Source organism: Amblyomma americanum, chromosome 3 (genome assembly GCF_052857255.1).
Source record: "Amblyomma americanum isolate KBUSLIRL-KWMA chromosome 3, ASM5285725v1, whole genome shotgun sequence".
Classification (NCBI taxonomy): Eukaryota; Metazoa; Arthropoda; class Arachnida; order Ixodida; family Ixodidae; genus Amblyomma; species Amblyomma americanum.
In genome coordinates, this window is record NC_135499.1 from 54,346,032 (window position 1) to 54,369,294 (window position 23,263).

At 45.6% G+C, this 23,263-nt stretch overlaps 3 protein-coding genes across 3 annotated transcripts in view; 1 reads left to right on the top strand and 2 right to left on the bottom strand.

Annotated features, from left to right (window-relative positions):
* Positions 1 to 5,789, top strand: part of LOC144124608 (uncharacterized) — a 165,344-nt gene extending 159,555 nt beyond the window's left edge. The window contains exon 9 of the mRNA XM_077657399.1: positions 5,107 to 5,789. The gene's annotated coding sequence lies outside the window, so the exon portion shown is untranslated. The remainder of the gene's footprint in view (positions 1 to 5,106) is intronic.
* LOC144124605 (uncharacterized) overlaps positions 1 to 21,202 on the bottom strand; it is a 31,371-nt gene extending 10,169 nt beyond the window's left edge. Inside the window, exon 1 of the mRNA XM_077657397.1 lies at positions 19,653 to 21,202. Coding sequence (XP_077513523.1) covers positions 19,653 to 20,144 — 492 coding nt within the window. The 5' untranslated portion in view covers positions 20,145 to 21,202. The remainder of the gene's footprint in view (positions 1 to 19,652) is intronic.
* LOC144124607 (male-specific histamine-binding salivary protein-like) lies at positions 161 to 9,188 on the bottom strand. Its single transcript, XM_077657398.1, has 6 exons — positions 9,041 to 9,188; positions 5,898 to 6,028; positions 4,145 to 4,308; positions 2,053 to 2,135; positions 405 to 488; positions 161 to 312 (listed from the first exon to the last, which is right to left on the bottom strand). Exons 2-6 carry the CDS (start codon positions 6,024 to 6,026, stop codon positions 182 to 184), a joined length of 591 nt encoding a protein of 196 aa, XP_077513524.1. The 5' UTR covers positions 6,027 to 6,028; positions 9,041 to 9,188; the 3' UTR covers positions 161 to 181.
* Positions 21,203 to 23,263: the final 2,061 nt, after the last annotated feature.

Here is a 23,263-nt window from a genome sequence, read left to right on the forward strand (position 1 = left end):
TCCTATTTCCTCATGGTGCTTCAAAAATAAGAAGTACAGGTACCTTGTCAACATGTTCATGTTTCCCTAGGTACATCCATAGCCCTTGTTTAATCGTCACGACGCAATGTAGGCTAGAACATGCCACAAAATTAATTCGCAGAAAACAATACACACCGACTAAATATTTCCTAAAGAGCATTTATTTAAACGCTTCACACAGGTCTTCGTCATAAACCATGTACTTGCCCGGCCCGCAAAGCAAGTGGAATGCAAAGAAGCACAATGATTCAATTTTGTCCAGTTCACCAGCTTTTGCCCAGAGCTCACAGCCTGGAAGAAGAGATGAAAAGCGTGGGATTGTCACGTGCAATCAACGTGTGAATAATTCATCGAAATTCTTTTCGCGTGATGAAATCCCTTACCATTGTTGCGGTGCGGTACCCTCAGAATTTCGCAGTTTTTGTACTCTGTAAAAGCAACCGGATATTCCACGACTTTGCTCCTATCTGCAGCAAAAAGAAACAAGAAAAACAGCTCATACTTTCATCTCTTACAACGCAGGTTGACGTAGTCGTTGCTTATACAGATAATATTTGACGACGTTTCACAATGATCCCATTATATTCTATGTTTGCTGATATTTATTTTAATATGTGAATAGTAGCTAATTATATTTTACTTCAGAAAAATCACACTTACTGCCTATGAGGCGAGAAAAAAAGACACTTGTCCGTACGATCCAGTTATATCTTCGCATGGGCGAAGCATGTACATATTTTGGTTCATTTGTAGGCTTATTTCTGGTTGCCTGCTAGAACTTGCGATAAACCCGACTAAGCTAGAGATGAACAGCTACAAATGATGTAGATCGGCTGCTTAGTGCTGTTTAGTGGATTCAGTTATCTTGCTACCATTTATTTATTTCTCTACTTTTACTTTAATTAATTTATTACTCTTTATTCTTATAAGATGGAAAGATAACCGACTTACCCATAAGGTGAATGAGTGGGTTACAAGGGAAGACGAACGCAACGAGGGGCGATAAAGTGAGGTGGCAGAAGATATTAGGAACCTTGCGGGGTTAAGATAGTTGACCTGGCGCATGATAGAATTAAGTAGGAGGCAATGGGAGAGAGATTTTTCCTGCAGTAAACTTTATCAGGATACTGATGACGATGCTTTATTTTCCCAAGTTATTGCCTATTTCGTCAAGTCTAAGCCGATGCCTCTGTGTTTCTTTACTCGTACTTGTATTTGCGCTCTTCAGAAGATGATAAATCAACCTGCCCAAGCTTCCACCTTGATCTGAGCTTGTTTTATTTTTCAGTGTCGAACATGAAACGCAGTTGTCTGCCGGGATCTGATGATACGATCTATGATATCCTTCTCGGACCTCGCGCCACATACTAAGAAGACCTCGCAGTCGCCTCCAACGGGCATAAGTGATGCACTTATTTCAACTACGAGACTTGCCAAAGAGTTCAGCAGCGACAATGAATGTGCGAAAGGCGGCGAAAGTGAAAGTGTGGCACTGTGAACTTTCGCATGGTGCTCATGCAGCTACAGATTAGGGGCAACCGAAGCTTGGCGAATAATAATGGCTACCAGTGCCCCGGTAAGTGTCGCAAAAATGTAGATATGCATAATTTAAAGTGCGCCGAAATTCGTATAACTCATATTTTCACTGGATACGATGAAGTTTGATTTTCCTACAAGTTTATTTCTTTAAACTTTCATTAAAGTGTTGTTCATTTAAGTCATATTTCGCTATACAAACTATTGTTGTGTGTGATGTATTGGCGCGATAACATATTTATTAGTTCATTAATGACAATTCAGGTAAAATGATCTTACCTGATCAATGATTCATAGCAAGTACTCGCTTTCGTATAAAATTTCTCACTAAAATGCTTGTCAAACAATAAAGTGTGCTAAATGTGGGTAAGTGACCTATTCTGCTGGTAAGTAATTGATTTGGCGTCCTGCGGCCATCCGCCATTATTATATGTCGCTTGCAGCATTTCGCTGTCATTAATAGTTGCGTGTTAAAAAGATTCTCATAATTCTTACCAAATCTCGTTGACGATTGAATGACGTCAGGGATGGAATATCCTTCAGATGCTCGCACCCAGGCGTAGGCCGTTTCGTTAGTCCTGGTGAATAGAAACATAGAGTATGGTTTCAATATTACAATCAATCACTCTGCGGTAAATCACTTTCTCAGACAATTTTTTTTTTTTGCAAACTGAAACAAAAAAATTTAACGTGGTAGCATCAGGAGGGTGATTACGGGTGAAACACGGCATAGTCAGCGGTGATTCGAAGTCTCGGTGAAAGTGAACACGTAGGGAGACTGGAGAAGATTACAGTGACCCCACAGCAAGCCGTTATTGGATTGGATTTGACATGAAAGCTCACGGAGTCTTAGCCCGAAGCCAGCAGACGGCCGCGATTTCGCTGATCACAAAGCGATGTCAGTGGCCGTGAACTCGGAACTACCACCGAAGGGGAAAATTGTTTCCTACTGGACATCTTATCTGAGCGAACTGGACAGCATGCAAATTGATTCGAAGTCATTGAAGTCATGCAAATGAATGAAGTGCCAACCGACTGAAATTTACATTGCAATAAGCGAATTAATTAAGTTCGTCAAAACAAATTGGTCATATAACCGGAACTGCTTTGCTATAGCGCATAACTATCTGATTCAGTCGCAATGACCGACTGTCAGTTTTTTTCATCATGGAGGCTGACGGCGTTCCTCAGCGCAGCAGAGCTGTATATATACATATGCGATTAAAATTGGCAGCAGATGTTTTTTAAGATGTCGCTGGCCATAAAACTGCTGAACGATATTTTTAGAATCCCAGAAACGGCAAAAAATACGCAGGCATATACCAAGAGTAAAACACAAGAATTTAGAAAGCGTAAAATGCAGTGTTTATATGTCACTAACAAATACAGCCAAGGATTTTCAAGTTTCACTTGATATTTAACTGCAGCATCATACGGCTACAAGAACAAATTAATAGCAACTGCGTTTTGCATCCAGTTTTCCTGTACCCAAGTGTCAAAAGAGGAACTGCGTAGGCGCTACAAAAATTACATAAACAATTATTCAAAACACCGAACTGAGGAATGCACTCTTCTACCTGGACTTCTCTGTATATGCCATCATGGCTGCATACTTTTGCGCGTGAATATTGGGCAGAAATTGGGCCAAGCAATCTTTTTCATTCAAGTCAGAGACGATTATTCGCATAAAAAATTTTCATTGCAAATAACTGAACGCTGCCTCTATTTAGCTTTTTATTTGCACCTTTCCGTCAATGAAGATGCGTTTCTTCGAATCCAAGTATAATAATCTGCATTACATGTCGACCATGTTGCACTCGCTCCCTGAGGTTCCATATATTTGCTTGACATAAAAGCCTTTTACCTAAAAGCGAAAAACTCATCTTTGTATCGAGTGGGTTTATTAAAAATAAATGTCAGACTTGCGAACGTAACTAAGTGTACCGTCTTCAATACCAAGAAACTGACAGGCACAAGACTTGCTTGACGTCATATTGCTTAGATAAACCAAAACAGTAAACAGAAGGAACAGTCAGAAATAACGTATGTCACTTGTTGCCATCAGTAAGCGAAGCGTGATTTGCGTTTCTCGTAGATAAGGCAGGGGTTATGAAAAAAAAATACTGTAAATCCACTGGTTTCCTTAACAACTTAGTACCGATTACCAATTGTAGCGAACGAATTAATTGCCGTTAAGTCGAAGACAATAAGACATGTTCATAGCCTGATGACAGCGCTTGTCGAAATAAACTTTTTCAATTTCGCGTCGCATGTTAGGCATCGCCTACGCAGCATGTAGAAAAGCTACAAGGAGGACCTTTACAGCAAATGCTTTACTCAAGTGGTTCAGAAAACTATAAAACAAAGCAAAACCAATGGAATTTTCTCAGAGTGCACTATATTTGTAGTTTGGGACGACTGTGTTTTGAGCATTGCCTGGAGTGCAACTGAAATAGATATATTACAAGCTGAGATAAGAGGATGAGGGGCTTGTTTGGATACATATACAGCTGGCTTCTTTTGTAAAAACTACAAGCTGTTGCTTCCACTGGGCAGACTGGAAGTAGAGTAGCCGAAAAGTTTTCACCTTGACCCTGTGACAGGGTCCACGGATCCAACGGCATTAGTGGTATAATGTTCCTCTTCGTTCACACCAATCAATTCGTTGTAAACACATTTCTTGTTCTTGTAAAGCGGCTCGTATTCGTAGGACCTCATGTAGAGGTAGTATCTTCCCGGTACTTTTAACGCCTGCAAAGAGTAAAAAAAGAGTATTCGTGGTTTTGGAGAGAAAAATTATGCACTTGGAGCTTTTATCTTATTACAGAACAGAAACATAATCTGTGTTCATGAATTTTTGTTTATTTTCGCCACACGCGATCTCAAGCCCAAAGTAGAAAGCAGACATTAAAAAAAAACTTCTGCTATAGGCCACTTTAGAAGCCAGTAATCGCTACTAGAGAAAAATACCTGCAAGCTACACTCTCGCTTACAAATTTCCTGTGGTGCTAATCATTGCCAGCACTTTACACAAACCAAACTGTTGCTGTTGCCTCTGTTCAGGTTAGATAAGAAATATTACGTGCAGCGGCTCGCTACCGGTAATATCAGTTCCAGTTTAACCGGATAAGCAGCAGTAGTAGGGGGTAGTTTGGAATAGCTGCGAATAATTCACACTGCGATAGGCTGGAAGAAGAAAAATCCGTCGGCGAAAAGATCCTAAAGTATAACTACATACCAACCGAAAAGAAAGTACGCTACATTAAGGAGGAAAGAATACGTCGTTTCGTCGCGGTTTAAATTATTCAGTTTCCCTCCACAGTGCTGTATGAATGAAAAAATTAACCAGGTCACTTAAGTGTGTTCACTTGGTGGAATGCGAAAGCATGTAACTTTCTAGAACACGAGTTTTTCCATGACGCCAGTACGCGATCTTTCTTCTCACTTTTATTTATTTTTACTGTTTGTTATTTCATTTTTGCTTTTTTATTTTTGTTGTTTTTGCTTTTTATTATGTTTTTAAGTATTTATTTTACTTTTCACGTCCAGGTGCTAAGTCGACGTCCGTGGCTCTTTTGACATCAAGGTGCTATATCGACGTCCGTGGCTATTGCGTCGTCGTCATCAACCAACTGTTTCCGACAGCAAGATCTCATCACGCATTAACGCAATCATACTTTTGCACATTTGTCTTCACAGAATGATGTAATCGTGCTGACAAAGTTTTGCTGACAAGAAACACGGGGAATAAACCCCGGCTATTGTGACGTCAAATTGTAATTTTTGCGTTTAATTAACTAATTATATTTCAACGACCGAATTTTTTTTCCGCAGCACGATGTCATAACGCACTATCTAACACAGTAAAACATGTGCATATATATCTTTATAGAACGACACAATCGTGCGGAGAAGCTATGTCGACATCCATGGTTATTGTGACGTCGAAGTGTAGTGTTGCCGTTTAATTAATTAATTATTTATACCACATCGACCAACTTTTTATCACAGCGAGATCTCATCACACGCTATATCTAACACAACCAAACTTTTCTACATTTTCTTCACAGAACGACGCAATCGAGCGGAGAATGCTTTGCTGACATGAAACTCGCGACATAGCCAACTAATGCGTTCGCATTAATAAGCGAATGGAACAGAAAACGTGGCTTCTTAAGACGAAAAACTGGCGCAAAAACTAGAAAGCGAGCACAATGGTTAAGAATATAGCGCAGCAAGAAAGCACACTTTATAAAAAACTGGCACCATTCTCTACAAGCATACACTGGAAGGCTGTTGCAGGATGTGTGAACTGTATGCGTCTTGCACGCCAAGCTTACCTTCCACGCGTCTTGATATTGTGAGTATTCCGGCTTGCGCTCAATCTCCGCTCGGCTAAGAGCAACGCATGACGCGATGAGTAAAGACCACAGAAAAAATCTGTCTGCCCTCGATGGTTCCGTCTTCATCGCTGTTAAGAAGGAGAAGCGGATTAAATGCAGAAGTAAGCCGCACAACAGAGCGCTTTTTTCACCTTTCTTTTTGGAGGCAAAACTAACTCTAGTAACACGCTAAACATTTCGTGAGGTGCGAACTGCGCATTTTCTTATATTGCAATTTTGGTAAACATACCCAGGTTGATAGCATACGAAGGCATCTGGGAGAATCTTTCTAGCATCGGTTTAAGCAGCATATTCTAGGAAAGAAACGCAAGTACCAGAGCTTTAAGAGGGTCTGTGTAAGAATTTTTGATATTTTTAGTGCTGTATGAAAAAAAAAAACTACAGCCATGCAGACCACGACGCGACATTCTTGCTATTTATTTCTATTTTTTTTTCTCTAGAACGCAGAACGTCTCAGTGATGAAGCGGCAGCTAGCCTCAGTCCTTTTTTTTTCATTCGAGAAATGTGCCATGAGGCATAAGTTGAGAAAGGGGAAAAAACGCAGGAGATATAAAGTTAAAAGGAGTGAAGACCCGTTTTGTAGATATAGTCGCAGTCCTAACTGCCGATACGCTAGGAAGAGCTGCGCCTGGTCGCGTAGTTGCGTGATCAAAGGTGAGCACGCTCCCCACCAGACGACGACAACGGTAGTACGAGACACGTACAGGGTGTGGTCACGTGATTATGAGCAGACATAGGCGTCGCCGCCGTACTGCCCTCGCTGTGTAAACTTGTAAGCAGTCACACAAAATAATATAAGACAAAAATCCTGCAATAAAAAGAAAACAGAAGGAATTACGACACAAGGCCAAAAACTAGCACTATCAGACACGTGATGAGAAAACGTCTCATGCTGAAGGAAAAAACGAAATTATCTAGAGCTAAATGTAGCCCAAAGTATGTGAAGTGCGTCAAGTGCGTGAAAGGATGTAGTTCACGCCACACCGTTCATTCGCGAAAACATGCACGTTGCACATGTCGGACGGTACTTCAATGATAGGCTGTGTCAATACGACTGCAACACGCCTGCTTGTGTTTCAAGCCATCTTAGTTTTGGGTGTGCGAATATTCGGAAATTTCGAATACCGAATTGAATATCCTCGTATACGGTTATTTGAACAAGTCGAATGGTGTATGTTCAAAATTATTCGAAACGAATCGAATATGCCAGCAAGTTTTCGAATCCTTTTCGAATTATTCCTTTTAAAATAAGGCATGCCGTATTTTTTTTTTGTCCATGACCGTTCCAAAAACAAGGACCATACACGCCGCGTTATCATGCTGCCACGATCGGTATGCGCCGGATGGAGGGTTCAGCGCCACTGTGCGGTAGATTCGAGTGGTAGTATTCGTAATCCTCATACATGGCCTAAGATATTGAACGACGCGGTAGGGCTCAGGTGGGTTCAATAATCCCGGCCTTTATGCCTGACCTCGGAGGCCATGCCTCATACGCAGCTTTCTCGCCTGTCTCATGCACTGAGATGTGGCGCTAATTTATTATCTGCACCTCGTGCTAGTTTATTATCTAGTTTGTTATCAACACCAAAATGTACCTTTTCTAATAGCACAACATAGCAATGATGAAGTTTGTACCCTGACTTCGTGTTGCGACCCCCGAAATAGAGATCAGTGTTGCATCTTTTAACAAATACAGCTTTAACTGCGAAAGCAGCTATTCGCATTCTGTCACGTTTGCTCACTGAATATTTGCACAAGTAGCGAAGATGCTTAAAAATATGCGATTCGTATTCATTTACGTGCTCTCCCTATTCGATTCGTATTCGATATGGTTTCCAGCTGAACTAATCGCATTCGATTGAGTAGCAAAGCTATACTATTCGTATTCGATTCGGTATGGGAAAAACAGTATTGGCACACCCCTAATCTTAGTAGTAACGTTCCCCTTTGTGTTTTCTTGTAACTTTTTTTTTTTGTTTCCGCTGTTTGTGCGCATATCCTAGGTATGAATAATGCTTTCCAAACAATGAAGGTACATACTGTATTTCCCAGCGCGTATTAGGACCGCAAGGTGCCACAAGACTACGTCCGTGTGCGGCGCAGCGACCTAATACAAAAGCTGACTCTCTCGGCGATATACAGCGTAAACTTCTGCTGTTGAAGTGCACAATCATTAAGTGACTGAGAAATTCCAGAGTGTGGTAATTGTTTGCTTCCTTTGTTTGAGCAGTCTTTCGCACTTTGCATAAAATCTCTGCGTTGAGTAGTCTCCAAGGGAACGGAGAGGATAAGAAAAAAATTATTGCGACATATACGTACGGTAATGAAGCCAGCTGCATTTACTGACGTATAATTATCCAGTATCAGGAGGAGTATTAGAGATTTAATTCGTTGATATTTTCGATACAAAATTTATTCATCATTCTAGCGCTTTACAAAAGCAGAAACAGGAACGTTTTAATTAGAAAATTTTTGACGTTTTAAAGGAATCAGCTATTTGCTGTCTCTTAAGAGAGGGGAATTAATTCGTATTGCACAACTGCCAGTTCCATGCTATTTTTTACCCGAAGCTTTAATCTGTCGGCTAGTGAAATACAATGTGGACATCGAGGATCCCACGTTTACAGAAATGTAAAAGCCTGGGGCAAATGTTCTGTCAAAAAGATTGCACACGGAGTAAAAACATAAATGCCACGATGCTGCGAGAAAAATAATAAGCATCGTAAGCTGCATATAGCCATGTCCTCTTTAAACCGCTCAGAGCTTCATTAGAAGGAGTAACATAATGGTTACACCTGAAATTGATTGTTATAAGCACTGACGGCTGAAAGTCGTGTGCGGAATTTTAATTTCGCTCCATCTTCAGAAATAGCCGCTCAAAACTCGGGAAATGAATCCTTCTATCACATAGATATCTCCTTATTTTTTTAAGCACTCAGAATGCAGGAAAAGGGTTCAAGATATTGCTTGTCGCATTCATTTAGGGCTCACACCCCAACATTTAGTCATCATAACCCGACTGCACAGTATGATATTCCTACTATTAACTACGGAAACATTATAAACGTGTTCCACTCACCGGTAGCCGTATAGCACGGGAAACGGTGGCCAGGGATGTGCCTACAAAGAAGTGCGCACACCCATCAAACACGTGGTGCGCCGCTGTGCCGAGCACTGGCTGCGGTGAGGAAATGCAACAGTAGATGACTGCGGCCGGAAAGCGTTTAGCACGCATGTCACAAAAACTAGAAGAACCGGTCGCCCGTCTTGCAGAAAGGCTCTTCCGAGTTGATTAGCGTGCATTGCGCTTATCTAATGCACCGCTCACGCTGCAGGTGCGTCTCTGCTTATTGATGAGACAGCTTTTCACCCGGAAGTCCTGAGTATGAAATGCCGATGATAGGAGTGCTGGAAAGACATTATGCTCGGGCAGATTCAAGAGTAAATCACATATTGATGAGACTTAAGAGCGAGGCTCATATCACTTCGCAATAAAAGTTTCTTTAAATTTTGTTGAAGATAAAACTTGAAACTTATTCGAAAACATGCTAAGAACAAGAAGTGTTGGTACAAAAAGTTATTCTGATGAGTAAAGTTGGAGCTTTGCTATTACAAATCGCAGAACACTGAACAAGTTTCCAAGATGCTAACTGATATCAGAACTACAAACTACACGAAAAATCATGTTCATCGAAGGAAAGGAAAAACAACAACCCTTTTTGACATCCCGCTGCTTGGATTGCGGCGAGCCACTCAGACCCACATTTTACGAAAGGTGAGTCGACAGCTAAATCAGTGTAATGCGACGGAGGCATAGACTGTACTCATTTTGGTGTTACCAAAGTATTATGCGTACGTGTGGGAAGAAATCACGAAAAAGGAAGAAGCTCCTACAAATTAAAAAAAAAAAACCGCGCTTCAATGGAGGCAAAACGGAAAGTCGCCCATGTGCTGAGCGATTTCAGTGCACGTTAAAGATCCCCAGGTGGTCGAAATTATTCCGAATCCCTCCACTACGGCACCTCTTTCTTCTTTCACTCCCACCTTCCTCCTTTCACTTAGGCACTGTTCGGGTGTCCACCGAGATATGTCAGACAATTACTGCGCCATTTCCATTCTTCAAAAACCAATTCTCAATTTTCAGCATGAATCATGGTGCAAATAAGGATAATGGAAATAACCTGAATATTTTACAAAGAAGATTTTGACAAAGTCTTGGACTGCAGCATCACCACTCCATTCCGCATTTAAGCTTCTGATTAAAAAACAAAAGAGTGCATGTCTCTCTTCCATGGACGCAGGCCGAAAAGGTTACTGTGGTTTAATCTTATTTCGTGAGGTTCCTTTCAATGAGGCTCCTCCACACTTTAAAATGTTTGCTTAGGCATTTGCTCCTTTGAAGATATTATTAAACGTTATCGTCAACACAAATAAACATGGGCTATTGCGCTTTACTTTCACGAATATGAACGAAAATGGAGGGAACTTACAGCGTTACACGAGCAAAATCTGGCACATCGCTTTGCGCCCCGCCAAACCGTTGCGATTTTCTACCAGTATAGCAGCAAGCCTCCTTCTCTTGAGCTGTGCGCAGTCTTTCTTTTTTGTCATTTCTTTCAGTCTTCCGTCACCATATGTTCAGGAATGGTAATTTCCGGGCCGTTGAGTAAGTAGTATATATATATATATATATATATATATATATATTATCCAAATGAACAGGGTGCAAGTAACGGATTTTTATTTGCGTTATTTTTTTACTTATATATATATATATATATATATATATATATATATATATGTGTGTGTGTATGTGTGTGTGTGTGTGTGTGTGTGTGTGTGTGTGTGTGTGTGTGTGTGTGTGTGTGTGTGTGTGTGTGTGTGTGTGTGTGTGTGTGTGTGTGTGTGTGTGTGTGTGTGTGTGTGTGTGTGTGTGTGTGTGTGCGTGCGTGTGTGTGTGTGTGTGCGCGTGCGCGTGTGCGTGTGTGTGTGTGTGTGTGTGTGTGTGTGCGTGTGTGTGTGTGCGTTCGTGTGCGTGCGTGCGTGCGTGTGATTGCTCAATATTGTTGCAGAAGTGAGCGCAAAGCTTCAGCAGCTGTTGAAAGCACGGCAAAATATGTAACGTTTTTTGCAAGGAAAAACCCGAACAGAGTGAGCACTAAAAAGCGAGTTCGTTGTCGAAAACAGGTGCGCTCCAGCTTCCGAGCCCTGAAGAAATAGTTAACTGTGCTTCTTTTAAGCGAGCACAAAGAAAATGAAAAAATTCAGGACGCAGTACCTGCCTTTCTTTGGATTTATATCTTTTCAAAGAGGTCCATCCGTGATGTGCATAGCGTTGGTTTTGAAGCTCACTGCAATTACCTTCCAAGCACAGTCTACAGATTTTTGTAGAGTATTCTTTTTGGGAAGCAGGGTGAAGGGCCAAGTTAAGTATTGCGCGTAATTGATCTGTTTCCGTAGATAATTATGGGCCTGTAACCACCGCTTGGGGCACTCAGTGCTTAACGTTAGTAGCAATATCTGCGAAAGAATACAGATACCTATTAACTTCACACGGAACCGCTAAGTGGGACTTCCCTTTAAAACTGATCAAATCAAGTGTAAGACATGCTTAATTTCTCTAATATTACATATTACGTGGTTATGGGGTAAGCTGCACTTTATAACCGCAGTTCAACAAGATACACTCACTTTTGTAAAAGCTTCCTTCCTCTACGGTGATTTGGAAACCATCTTTTCATAAAAAGACGCTAACTTCTGAAATTTGTAAAACAGGTTAGCATGTAAACGAGAATTCAAGGCATGCGTTATAAGCTCTTAGCACACAGTTAATTTCGTCTAACCTGCCGCAGGGTTCAGCCGTTAAAACTCTCGTATACAATTTACATATGGAAGAGCTGTGGCGCTGCGTGCCATACCTTGAGACAAGACCTCCTTGAAAGGAGAAAAACTGCGCTTAAAAATGACGTGTAAATGATATTGGCTGCTTGCAGAGCAAGCACGAGGATAATTTTTATTTATCATAGGTTTGAGTTCTCGGCATAATTAGTAGGCAGTGCAAAGCTTCGAAATATTTCTTTTTTTACAAGTAGAGCAGTTTTTGGACGCCTTCCTGAGACACTGCTAAAGGCGAATCCTTGACACAAAGAGACGGTCGATCCAACACCCACCCACCACCGCCGGCATCCGGAGGCTCTACCCACAGCAACCCACCTACATTTACCCTCTGGGAAGTAGCACCCACAGGAAGCCAAAGCATGATCGGAACGTAAACCGACGGCGGAGTCGCCCAAACTCGTCCGCTGGAACTGCCGAGGTACGACAGGTGACGAAGGCTGCGTAGCAGTGGGTGCTGCACCGTTAACAACGCTAAGATGGCGTACTTGGAGCTGCGGTTTCGGACGAGGTTCGTGCTAGTCGGGCCGCGCAGCAGCGAGGCCGTAGGAAGCGTCAGGGCAAGAAGTTTCCGCCCTTGCGTGAGAATTGACAGCTTGCACAATTCTGTAAGTCAGCATTCACGCAAAATTATTTGCTGTAAAAAACCTCATTCACAAACTGCGTTTTCACACCCTGCTCTGCGCACGAAACGGGAGAACTCGAGGAGCAAATCGCCGTCCTAAAGGGCGGTTCACATGCAAGCGAATTGGTGAACAGAGCGAACAGCATCGCGGCGCTGCGAAGCGGTTCGCGAGCTTTCGTTTCACATGCATCGCCGCTGCGCGTTCCCCACCGCTGCGAATACCAACGTTGCTGGCAAAACATATGCACCTGCAACCGGTTTTGGTGGCCTGCAAACACAAAAAAACGTAAATAAAAGCATTATTTCGTCATTTAATTTCACAGTTTATTTAAATAAATATATTGTTACGTGGTGGCAAGCCAAGGAAGGCACGACATGATGACAGAATGAAGATATGATTTAATGGCTCAAGGCCTAGCGCGAGCACTCCGTCCCGAGCCACTGCCCTCTTCTTCGTCTTCATAACATGACCCCGGTCCTCTGAGCAATCGTCCCGATCGATTGCTAGAATTACGGTGAGGTGACAATGAGCATGGCCAGAAAGGGTAGAAGAAGATGAAAGGCTTGCCACCAAGATGAAGGAAATTGTCTGGTGGACGGTCGCCCCCGGAGCTTCGGGTCCAGCGGTCGGTCACCCACAGCCGAAGGTCAAGGGTTGAGGGATCGCCGCACAGCCTGGGCGGGGGTGCCGTCTTGGTTCGGGTCGTAGTCGGGTCATCGTACGTCAGGTCCTGGTCGCCGTGTCTTGTGTTCGGGGCTGGGGACGGGCCGGGGGGAAAGCGGCTGGTCGGTTCTGGTCAGTTCGAGCTGGGGTTGGGCCGGGCGGCGGAGCCCAGGTCCCCTCGGTCGACGACGAAGGCGAGCAGAAGGCGGCGATGCTCCGGGGACTAGATGACGATGAGTACCCAGCACCTCACACCAAATGTTACGTGGTTGCAAGCCAAGGAAGGCACGACATGATGACAGAATGAAGATATGATTTAATGGCTCAAGGAAGGAAGGAAGGAAGGCCTCAGACGTTGCTGGCACATACCCACTACGGGGGAGTGGCCAAGACACAGGCGGTTAATTACTGGATACAGGAAATTTTTGACGGGAAAAGCAGTGGAAATAGTATGTAGTCTGATAGATTGGAAGAGGGAAGGAAAGCGGTCCAGTTAACTTGGAGATCGAAGACGGGACAATTGCTTAATGTGCATAATAGTACACAATGCCTGTAATGTTGCAATGTCTTACTGACTGAGATCGGGAAAAAGAAATTAGAATGGGAGTCGCTGCGTTTCTTGAAGAAAATTTTGCACAGCAGAGCGCACACTCCTGTCGCTTCGTCCAAGCAAAGAAGCGCCAATGGAAAGAACAACCGCGGAAGACACAGGCAAGCCCAGTTGATGAAATGGAATTTGCAAAAGACGCTTCCTCAAATGAGAAAAGCGGCTGCAGAACAGCAGGAAGTGATCTATTGTCTCAGGTTCGGCACAAAAAGGGCACAGTGGGGAAGCTGCCAGTCCAGATCTGTGAAGGTAGAAATTTAGAAGGGGAACCCGGCAACGCAAGCGCGTGAAAGAGACCTCTAGTCTGCGTGAGCGCCAGTCTTTGCTACTCCAAGGATGCAGAAGATGCTGATATTCGGGAGATGATGTAAGAGCCGAGGCAGCAAATTCCTGAAATATTGTGTAGCTGCGAAACCTCACCGCAGCTGTATATGCACACGATGGTAGGACAGCAACAATTGGGCCGCTGAGAGAGGCTCTTGCTAAGGAATCTGCAACCTCATTTAAGTGAAAGCCCATGTGACCTGGTACCCAAAGCAACCTTACCGAATTTAGATGCAGCGGAATCAGGAACTTAAAGAGGCGTAATGGCCGGGAGTCAGTGGGTGAGGATAAGGAAGAGCAAATGGACAGAGAGTCTGTCATAACCACGACCTGGGAAACGGTAGATTCTAATTTTCGTAAGGCTAAGATTACTGCTAATAATTCAGCCAGAAAAATTGAAGTGAAGTCAGGAAGACGGAGAGAAAAAGACCAATCCAGTGAAGGTGAAAAAATTCCCACACCTGTCTTTTCGCGATCCTGCGAGGCATCGGTAGCAATAAGAACATGAGAGGGAAATGACCTTAGGTGGTCCTGCAATAGACCCTGAAGAAGCGGGAAGGGCTGCAGCTTTGCATTCGATGGGAAAATGTCATCGAATTCAATCTGGACAGATGAGGAGTTGTTATATATTTGGCGGACATCAGTGAAATGAATATTTATGCGATCAAGGAGGGACTGCACGTAACATATCTGCGGGGTATGAAATCGAGACCAGGCAGCACCAAAAAAGGCGGAAGGTTGACTAAGAAATATTATACTGGAAGCGTGAAGAGGTGAGTCGCACAATTTTAAAAATGTTTGAACTGTTAAAAGGCGAAACCTAGCTGATAACGAAGGCATTCGCGCCTCAAGGTGCAGAACAGCATTGGCGACATATTTTGGAAGCCCCAGACAAAGGCGCAACGCCTCACGTTCCAAAAGCACAAGAGGGCGAAGTTTATAGGCAGGAGCTCCTGAGAATAAAACACACCCGAACTCCAAAATTGGGCGGACGTACATTTTATAAATCATCAGAAGCGTATGCCTTCTCATGCCTGACCTAGCACTACAAAGCCTGCGCAGGATGCCAATGGCCCGAACTCCATTTGCAGAAACTTGCTCAATGTGTGGCCGCCAGGAGAGAGTAGAGTCGTATATTACACCGAGATACTTCACCGTCTGAACTTGAGGTATTATGTTATTTCTATAGACCAGGCAGATGTTTACAGGAACAGAAACTGGAAATACTAACAATGCGCATTTCTTCACATTAAGGGACAGATGAATTCTTCCTAGCCAGTTGTCAAGAACATTGAGGTAATTTTGCAGGGTTCGATAAAGAGTGTGAATGTCACCTGCTGATGCAAAAAATGCAATATCGTCGGCGTACACATAAGTTTTCACATTTTGAATGCATGGAATTGAGCTTAGAAAAATGTTAAAAAGAACAGGTGAGAGAACTGATCCTTGCGGAACACCTCTTGTCTGTGGAAATCTCCTTGAGGAAACACCATTTTGGCAGCAGTAAAATTCTCTATTTTCTAAAAAAACAGAAATCCAGGCTACAAAATAGCTTGGGAAGTTGAGTTCCTGTAATCTTAGTAATAGAGTCGAGTGCTCCACGCTGTCGTATGCTTTACTGACATCCAAGGTGACAAGCGCAGCAAACTGTTTTCTATTGCGAGCTAATTTAATACGACTCTCAAGGTCAGTATGAGCACACCAAATTGAACAACCCGGCCTGAAACCAATTTGACATGGATTCAATACAGCATTTTCTGAAATGAATGACATGACACGGCTGAGAAGGACCCTTTCCACCAATTTCACTATGTTCGATGTTAACGAAATAGGGCGTATATTGTCTAAAGTTAAGCCCTCCCCTTGGTTTTTAAGCAATGGAACTATTTCAGCAAGACGCCACTCATGCGGTATCCAAGGACCTTTAATAGAATGGTTAATTAGAGCCAACAGGTCTGCAGGAGATTCATTGAACAAAATTTTGATCATAGATGAAGGCCTAGCGCGAGCACTGCGTCCCGCGCCACTGCGCTCTTCTTCGTCTTCATAACAATATATATTGCGTTTTAAGCATTAAACAGCACTTTATACAATTTATGTTTTAAACAAAAGTTCGTACGTGCGGCGTACAAACTCGCGTGGCAACGCCGGGCCGTCATTGGTTGAGATGCGGTGCTGCCGCGTCGCCGCCGCGAAATTTCCAACTTTCCCGAACTTCGCCGCTCCAGCCGCTGGGGCTTTCTCCGCCGCTTGAGAGAGGGTGTACTCGCCGCCGCGGCGGAGTTCGCGAGCGGTTCGCTTGCATGTGAAACAGGCATAAGTCAAGCTTTCTAGGACATTACTTCTATTTGTGAGGCAAGTGTGGAATATTGAAATATTGTCATGAGAATATTGATAGCAATGGTCTAACGGTCCGATGCGCAGGAAAATCTAATTTTCAAAGTTTGTCCTGCGCTCTCACCCAGCAGCTAAGACTGCCGGAGAAAACTAGTCGGGTTTGTTTTTGGCAGTAAATAGAAGAACACTACAAGGTCCCCAAGAAGGAACTTAGTCTATATTGATTGTTATAGCGTAATCTTAGAATCGGAGACAAAATGGTGTTTATTAACAACTAAGTGTTGTAGATATATCTTTATTCAGCATTTCATGTTGTATGTCTTGTTTAATACTCGGTTGTTTAATTTTTTTGTTAAATGAGGGCAAGCTAGAGACAGGTAATGAGGAGAGAATGACCCCATTACACAGTTTCGAGAACTGGCCTACATGCTTGCTCTCGAAAGCAGGTGGAAACCATCCGAGGGTAAAGGAACCTAGAAAGGAGGTCTCAGTAAAGGTGCGATATGTCTGGGATGTCAAAAGACGACGGTTCGAAGTTATCCCCCAGCAAGAATTGTTTTAATGCGTTTTGTGGAAGCTGAGTTATATGTAGACAAAATTTGAACTTCCGCGTCTTCGCGAATTTCCCTCTCCTCTCGCACTCCAAAACGGCGGCGCTCCACCGCCGGCCCCAGTCACTCGGCCCCTCCTCTACCTCCGCCTGCTGCGGAGCGCGCGGAGTGGCCGCGGTAGCGCGTGACGTCTGGAAGAATTTGGCGCTGTGAACCAATGATTACCCCCGGTTGCTGACGTCATTTGCAAGACGGGATGTCGTCTGCCAGGTTTTCGCGCAAAAGCCCGGCATCGCGCGTCGCCGCAAGGTGCGAAAGCGGAAATTTTAAAAAATTTATTGTAAATTTCCCGCTCTCTTTTCAGGGCTCGTACGCCGCATGAACGCCCAGTGGCCTGTACTCCACATAGTGCAAACATTTTAAAACCAAGCTCGAACGCCCCTTTCTGTGGCCCTTTAAGTTTCATGCAGATTACGGGGAATTCCCCCGCCTCCTCTTAATTTGAAAGGGAATAAAATGGAGGGAACTTGCGCATATCACCTCCAGCTAATTTTTTTTAGTGGGCAAAGCAGCGAGGCCAAATGAGTACGTTAACCAGAGTATTTTGTTGCAAAAATATGTGCGGTTAAACTGACCTAGGCAATTTTTATATTGTCATTTGCAACTTAAGGCGGCTCTTGCTGGTCGTTATAAAGGAGGTGTATGTAGGCTTCTTTTTCTAGTTTTTATTTTCGGTCTTGGTGCGCGGCGAAATATTAGGTAAATAATTTCTTTTTCCTAAATCATAAATTACCTAAAAAACGGAATGAATATTTCAGAAACCCATTGAGTCCGAAACATGAATTTCGAGTGCAAAATTTTAAATAGCAGGGGAAATAGAAGTAATTTTATCGTAGTTTTTCTGTCTCCGCGGTGCCTTGCATCTCATACGTGCAAAGACCGCCATTCCGCCCAGGTTGGAATAGCAGTGGGTTTCAAGTGCTTCGGCCATCCCTTCAACCGTCCTCGGCTTGTGCGCACAACCTTCTGCTTGCATGCCATCGACCCATTACATCTTCTCTGCACAGATTTATGCAACTCATCCCGCATAAGCACCCGCAGTGGGCAGAGCGCAGTGTTGGGATCTTGACTGATGTGACTGCTCTCGTTTTTAGCAAGCGGATGAAAGTTTTGCGCAGTTTCAAAAAATGAGCGGCAATAGCTCCCTCAAGGTCCATCAATTGGTCGCCCTAAAAGAGTTTAACGCATGCAAAACCTACTGCCAGCGACATGAGTTTAAATCTCAAGATTTGAAGGACGCCGAATTGGTGCTCCCACTGAAAACTATATTATAATTTAAAAACTAATGCAAAGTACTAAGACTCTGCGCGTATATAAATGTTTAGTTTTTATTTGGTTAAAAAGGGGGAAAATTGGTTTCCAAAATATATTGAGTACCATGTTTTTCGCGCCCTCTCTCAGTCTTCTAGAGCCGCCAGCCCGCTTAGCGTGGGAAACAAGGATCACGCGGGAAATTTTTTACGTGCAGGGAACCAGAGGCGGCAGGTTAGTGTGGTATTGGTGGAAACATTTATTGCCAAATACCGAGGGGGGCAACCCTGTAACATGGCACGAGGGAACCCTTAGGGGGCTGCCCTTACAGGCAAAGGACAGCCCTTGGAGGGCTATCCGCTTCAGGGCGTGGGTAATATCCGGCGCTGGTCAGCAGCAGCGGAGCTGGCCAGGAGAGTCTCCCCGTATGACTCCGCCGTGGTGGAGGATGGAGGGTGTGGGAAGGCAGGACATGTGAGGAGGACATGAAGGAAGTCTCCCGGTTTCCCGCAGAGCTTACAAGAAGAAAGGAATTGATCGGGGTAGCGGGCATGAAGGAGAATAGGGTAGGGAGCAGTTCGGGTCTGGAGTCGGCGCCAGTGGGAGGCCTGGACTAAGGTTAGGGAGGGAGCCGGCGGTGCGTAAATGCGCCGGGTATCTCGGTAGTAGGCAAGAATATCTTTGAACGTAAGCAGACGCTCCCGGGATGGTGGAGGAGGTCTAACTCCGGCCCGGAAAGTGAGACCTTTGGCGAGGGAGTGGACCTCCTCGTTACCCGGGAGGCCTGCCTGTGCGGGAGTCCAGATAAGTGTTACGGGGTGGGTGGGGTGCCAGAAGCGTAGAAGCCGAGCCGCGGTGCGGGATATCAGGCCTTTGGCGAAATTGGATAGGGCGGATTTTGAGTCGGAGATAATTTTGGTGGCAGAGGTGGAGGCAAGAGCGAGTGCAATGGCCGCTTCCTCTGCAATTTCCGATGAGTCTGTGGTGACGGATCCTGATGCGATTAGTCGGGCCTGAGAATTAGCGACGGTGAAAACCATGCGGGAGCCCGACGAGTACGCTGCCGCGTCCACGTAGGCTACCTCGGGACTGTTGCCGTAGAGCTTGTGCAGGGCTTTGGCGCGGGCTGTCCTGCGTTCTCCGTCGTGCTCGGTGTGCGTGTTCTTAGGGATTGTAAGGATGATGAGATGGGAGCGTAGGTCTGGAGGTAGGGAAGCCCCTCGGTAGGATGGGTGACAGAGTAGACAGAGTAGCCAGAGAGCTGACAGAGTAGAGTGCGGCCTGCCGCGGTACTCGACAGGCGAGCCAGCTGTACTGTTAGGATGGCTTCAGCCGGCTCCTCAAAAAGCCCTGGGAAACTGCGCCTGCCCAGCTCACCTCATTGGTGCAGCGGCCGGGTGCCTGGGCAGGTGGTCTCGGTGGGACTGGAGGTGGTGGTAGCCTGGTACCGGTCCAGGAGCGGGACCGGGCCTTGGGCTTGTGAGGGGTAGACGGCTGTTTTGGTGCGGCAGGCTGCAGCACCGGAAATGACTCTGATGTGAGCTGCGGGGCCTGGGGCTTGCGGGTCGTGAAGCGGCTGCGGTGTTGGGGTGGAGTCTGACTGATGGGAGTCTGGCTGGCGTTTGCCTCGGCGGCTCCCTTCGCATCCGAGTACCTCTTTTTGACGAGGTATGGCGTGCGGAAGCGCGCCTTGCACGTTTTGTCCGCTGTCAGGTGCGCTTTACCGCACACCTTGCACTGAGGTGTGCAGGAGTGGTCATCAGGGGGTTCGACTTGGTCGCAGCCGGGAGAGCGGCGTTGCTTGGGAGTCGGGCACACATCTTCACGGTGGCCGAGTGCGCCGCAGTTACGGCAGTGCTCGATCTTCATGAGGTAGCACCTATAGAATACAGAGGAGTAGTAGATGTGATTGGGTACTTAGCCTTGTTCAAAGAGGATGATAATGGACTCTGTCGAGCCCATGCGTCTAAAGTCGAGGATGGGAGGGTTCCGCTCGTGACTGAGACGGTCCTTGATGTCTTCGTATGAGTGGTCAAGAGGAATCCCGTGGACCACGCCGCGGGCGCAGTCCTCCGGTGCGGCTTGGTAGGAGTATATATCGTAGGCGGTGCCTTTGATCATTATGGACTTGATGTCGAGGTAGCGGAATCTGCGCTGCGGGTCGAGAGTGTTGATGAGGATGAGATGTTGGAGGGTGTTGATGATGACTGTGTCGGGCTTGGCCTCTTGAGGTCCGAGGCGGGCTGCTTGCAGAATGGCATCGCGAAGCACAACGCCGTTCACGGTCGGAAGGTTGAGGCCGCCACGGGGGCGGAGGATGATCTTGTGGTCGTCGATGGGGAGCTTGGGGTGGCGTAGGGAAGAAAGTTGGGGCGGCCGGGGCCGACACCCGGCCGGGGCTTGAGTGAGATTCGGAGCAACGGTGGGAGGGGATTTCCGATTAGAGCTTCGCTTGTCGTGCGCTTATTGCCAGCCGTTAGTAGATGTAAGTTCCGAGGGTGATATGCCTTCTCCCTCTACTACAATGGGTTCCATGCCGCCGTCGAGGCGCCGACGCGCCGGTGGTCTGAGCTGCGTCTGCAGCGGCGCTCGGTATCGGCGGCTGCTGCGCCGCGAGGCTTAGCCTCAGCGCAGCGGGGTGATGAAAAGATATGGACTTGCCTCTTAATGTGGGGGTCCAAATCGGGAAAGGTTGGTATCGGCAGCTTCCTGACGAGAAGCGGAGGCTGATGGCAGTAGTTTCAGACGGCTGGGATGAGTAAATCCGGTCGTAAAGGACAAAGTTTGCGGAGCGCATGTGAAGCGCGTCCGCTCGTCTGGCCTCCGAACGCCGTTCCCTCGGCAGGTTAGCGTTGCCGCTTTGCTGTCGCATTGCTTTTTTTTAGCGATAGCTAACTACGCCAGCCACTTCGCGAGGCTAGCGTGGCCGCGCGCTGAGCCATTGTACCACCGCTCTGCCAGCTGTGCGCACGCGCGTAGTAACGGCATAGCCCGCAGCTGGTGTGGGCGCCGCGCGTCTCGCCGCTGCGCCGACAGCGGAGCAGACGCCGCCCGCGTTGTCAGTTGTGCGCATGCGCGGAGTGACGTTAGAGCACGCAGCTGGTGTGCGAGCCGCGCGCCTACATTACGTTAGCATTTCGGGCTTTCAGCGTGCCGCTGACGTGGCCACCGTGGCAGCTGCAGGCGGCACGGCGCACCGGCGAAACCGAGGTGCAGGGGGAGTGGAGAGGAGAGAGAGTGAATCCACGTCCAGGGACGAATATGAAGATGGAGCGCCCAGCAAAACGCATGGCGAAAGACTGGCTTTACAATTCGAATAGGCGAATTCAACTCGGCCAGCTGTAGCTATCGCGTCACTCCGGGGTTAACCAGAGCTACACCACAGCAATTTTTTGCAGGCGTCTGCGTACAACGTCGGTCATCGGTGTGAAAGGCTTTCGTATTTCTTTGGGTTGTTCGTAATAAAGTTCGTACTGACAGGAAGGCGAAGGAGGTGAGCGCACGCTGAGAACTTCGCCTTTTCGTACAGTCCGACTGTGCAGCGTCAGCGTTTCGGCGTAGCTTTTCGGAGACGTAGCGGCGAGAGGTGGCGTGCTCTCTGGATGAAGAGCTTTACGAACGGTGTCTCGCTGCGTCACTTTGACATTTAAAACTGAAGGTCAGATTTTATTTGCTCCGAGGACGCGCATCGCTTACGGTAAAGCCTTCCGTCCGTATCCTTTTCTGCTCGTTTCGGTTTCTGCGTTTCATTAACGCACCAGAGTTATATAGCTGAATGCGTTGAAGCAGTTGTCACTAATAGATTTTTATGTGAAATGCATTTTTACATGGATATAAGAAACGATGAAGTCTCTCTCATTTTGTAGTGTTTAATCTGGTTGTTTCAAAACGGCCTACTACCGACGGAGTTATACCGAGTGATTAAGCTATGATGTTCGGCAATTTTTAAAATTGGCCTTCTTTTAGATGGGAAACCGCATTTTCGGCATAGCATTTCCAACGGTGTAGCGCATGAAAATACATTATACGTTTAAATAATAGGCTGGTTAACTAATAGAAAGTAATTCGAAGAGCGTTAGGTCTTACTTCTTACGTTTTCCAAGGATGCGTCTGTCTGCAATAAAGGTCAAGTTGACCGAAACTCTTACCACACTTTACGACATAGCAACAGTGGGCGCGTAGCGTCTCAATTGATACATATCATTTCGATGCGTTATATATGTGCCAGTATAACGGCCATAGAAGTGGTATCTCCCAGGAGCCCCATTTGCATAAATGATGAGGTCCGTCTGTTCGACACAGACTGCTCGAAGTGGTGTGAAATGAATTGGCATGTTCCGGAGGATGAAACTTCTCACTGAGATGAAGCCCAAAATGTGTGCAAGATTTCCACCGATGACCATTCCTCCCCCAAACATAGCATTCTGAGGACCTTCAGACGGTTATTACGGCTCAACCGTTTCTCGTACGGAGTTCTGGATGGTGAAAAATGGTTGGCTGTGTTGTGATGCACACGATTATAAAATTTATGAACTCATAAAAGCAGGAAATATACCGGATATAGCGATGGTGGCTATATATGGCAATAGTAATGCAAAATCCATGAGGTAGCTGGCACCGCTTTAGACTTAGAAGGAATGTTTCAGGAATGAAAGCATCCGCGGATGTTAGGATTTGGCCTTCTCCACGTTTGCTGAGCGCATTGATGTGAACACCTGAAGTTACTGTATAGCAACCTCTCTTAAATCGAACACTCAGGCACTGTTGGCGAATAACTTTTTAATTATTACTGTTAGTCTTCTTATTTATTAGCAGGCTCGTAGTCCGTCGTACGTAATATCCATATCAGGTTTTATAGTTTCGAAAACGCAGTTTATATCGGCGCTGGGCCTCAAAGCATTTTCGCTTTTTTGAAGAGTTACGGGCACTGGAGGAGTTACTTTCCCTGCAAGCATTTTGAAAGTGCATGTATTTTGGCGCAATGTAGG